Source organism: Manacus vitellinus, unplaced genomic scaffold, assembly GCF_001715985.3.
Source record: "Manacus vitellinus isolate BGI_N305 unplaced genomic scaffold, ASM171598v3 scaffold_57_pilon, whole genome shotgun sequence".
Taxonomy (NCBI): domain Eukaryota; kingdom Metazoa; phylum Chordata; class Aves; order Passeriformes; family Pipridae; genus Manacus; species Manacus vitellinus.
In genome coordinates this window covers 2684682-2685795 of record NW_021940666.1, presented here as the reverse complement: position 1 = coordinate 2685795, position 1114 = coordinate 2684682, and the positions used below count along the sequence as shown (strand labels likewise).

Sequence of the window (1114 nt, the reverse complement as noted above, 5' to 3'; positions counted from 1 at the left end):
GACCCACGTGTGTCCCCGCGGTCTCCAGGGGGTTCAGCGTGACGTCGGGGGGACAGACCCGCATCTTCAAGCCCATCTCGGTGCAGACCATGTGGTGAGCGAGGCCCGGGCATGACCGAGGGCATGGGGGGCATGGGCACCACCTTGGATGTGGGGGACATGGGCATTGCCATGGGCATGGTGTGTGTGAGGGGTGTGGGCACTGCCCTGGACATGGGGGAGGGGGATAACACAATGGGCATGAGGGATGTGGGCATTGCTGTGGGCACAGGGAATGTGTCACCATCCCGGGCAAGGGGGATGTGGGCACCACTGTGGGCAAGGGGGATGCAGGTAACAGGATGGGCACAAGGGATGTGGGCACCACTATGGGCACAACCATGGGCACAGGGAATGTGTCACCATCCAAGAGAAGGTGGATGTGGGCACCACCTGAGACACAGAGGATGTGGGCACCACCCTGGACATGGGCAAAGGGGTTGTGGGCACCACCATGGCATGGGGGATCTGAGCGCCGCAACAGACATGGGGGATGCGGGCACTGCCAAGGGCACAGGGGATAGGGGCATCACCATGGACACAGGATATGGGAACTGCTGGAGGCGTGGGGGATATGGGCACTGCTTGGGCACAGGGAACGTGGGTGTTAGCATAGGCAGAGGGGATGTGGGCACCACTCTGGGCACAGCCAGGACATGGACCTACAGGCACCACCATGGGCACCTGGGCACAGTCATGGGAACAGGGTTGGGAGAGGGTTTGAGCACGGCTGGGAGCGGGATAGTGGCACCCACATGCTGGGGATGGCCAGCACAGGGGACACAGGTGTTGGGGTGGTGGCAGACTGGTGTCAGGTGGTGTCGGGGTGGCGGTGGCAGAGCAGGGGTGGCAGGTGGTGTGCGGCAGGGCCATGCTGCAGGAGCTGCACCGCGCCTGCGAGGACGCTGCCCGTGGTGGGCACATCCCGGGGGGCCCCACACTGGCCTGGGCCCACGACTACGCGGCGGCACTGAGCTCAGAGCAGAGCTGCCTCAACGAGTGGCTGGCCATGGCTGACCTCGAGTCCGTGCGCCCTGCATCGCCCCCACCCCTGCGGTAAGAGCCACCCCTTGCC

General features: G+C 64.9%; 1 protein-coding gene across 1 annotated transcript in view; it reads left to right on the top strand.

Moving 5' to 3' along the window:
- The window catches only part of SSH3 (slingshot protein phosphatase 3), a gene marked incomplete at its 3' end in the record, with an annotated part of 6999 nt that overhangs the window by 4061 nt on the left and 1824 nt on the right, over window positions 1-1114 (top strand). Inside the window, exons 2-3 of the mRNA XM_029963258.1 lie at window positions 29-94; window positions 907-1095. Of these exons, the coding sequence (XP_029819118.1) occupies window positions 29-94; window positions 907-1095 (255 nt within the window). The remainder of the gene's footprint in view (window positions 1-28; window positions 95-906; window positions 1096-1114) is intronic.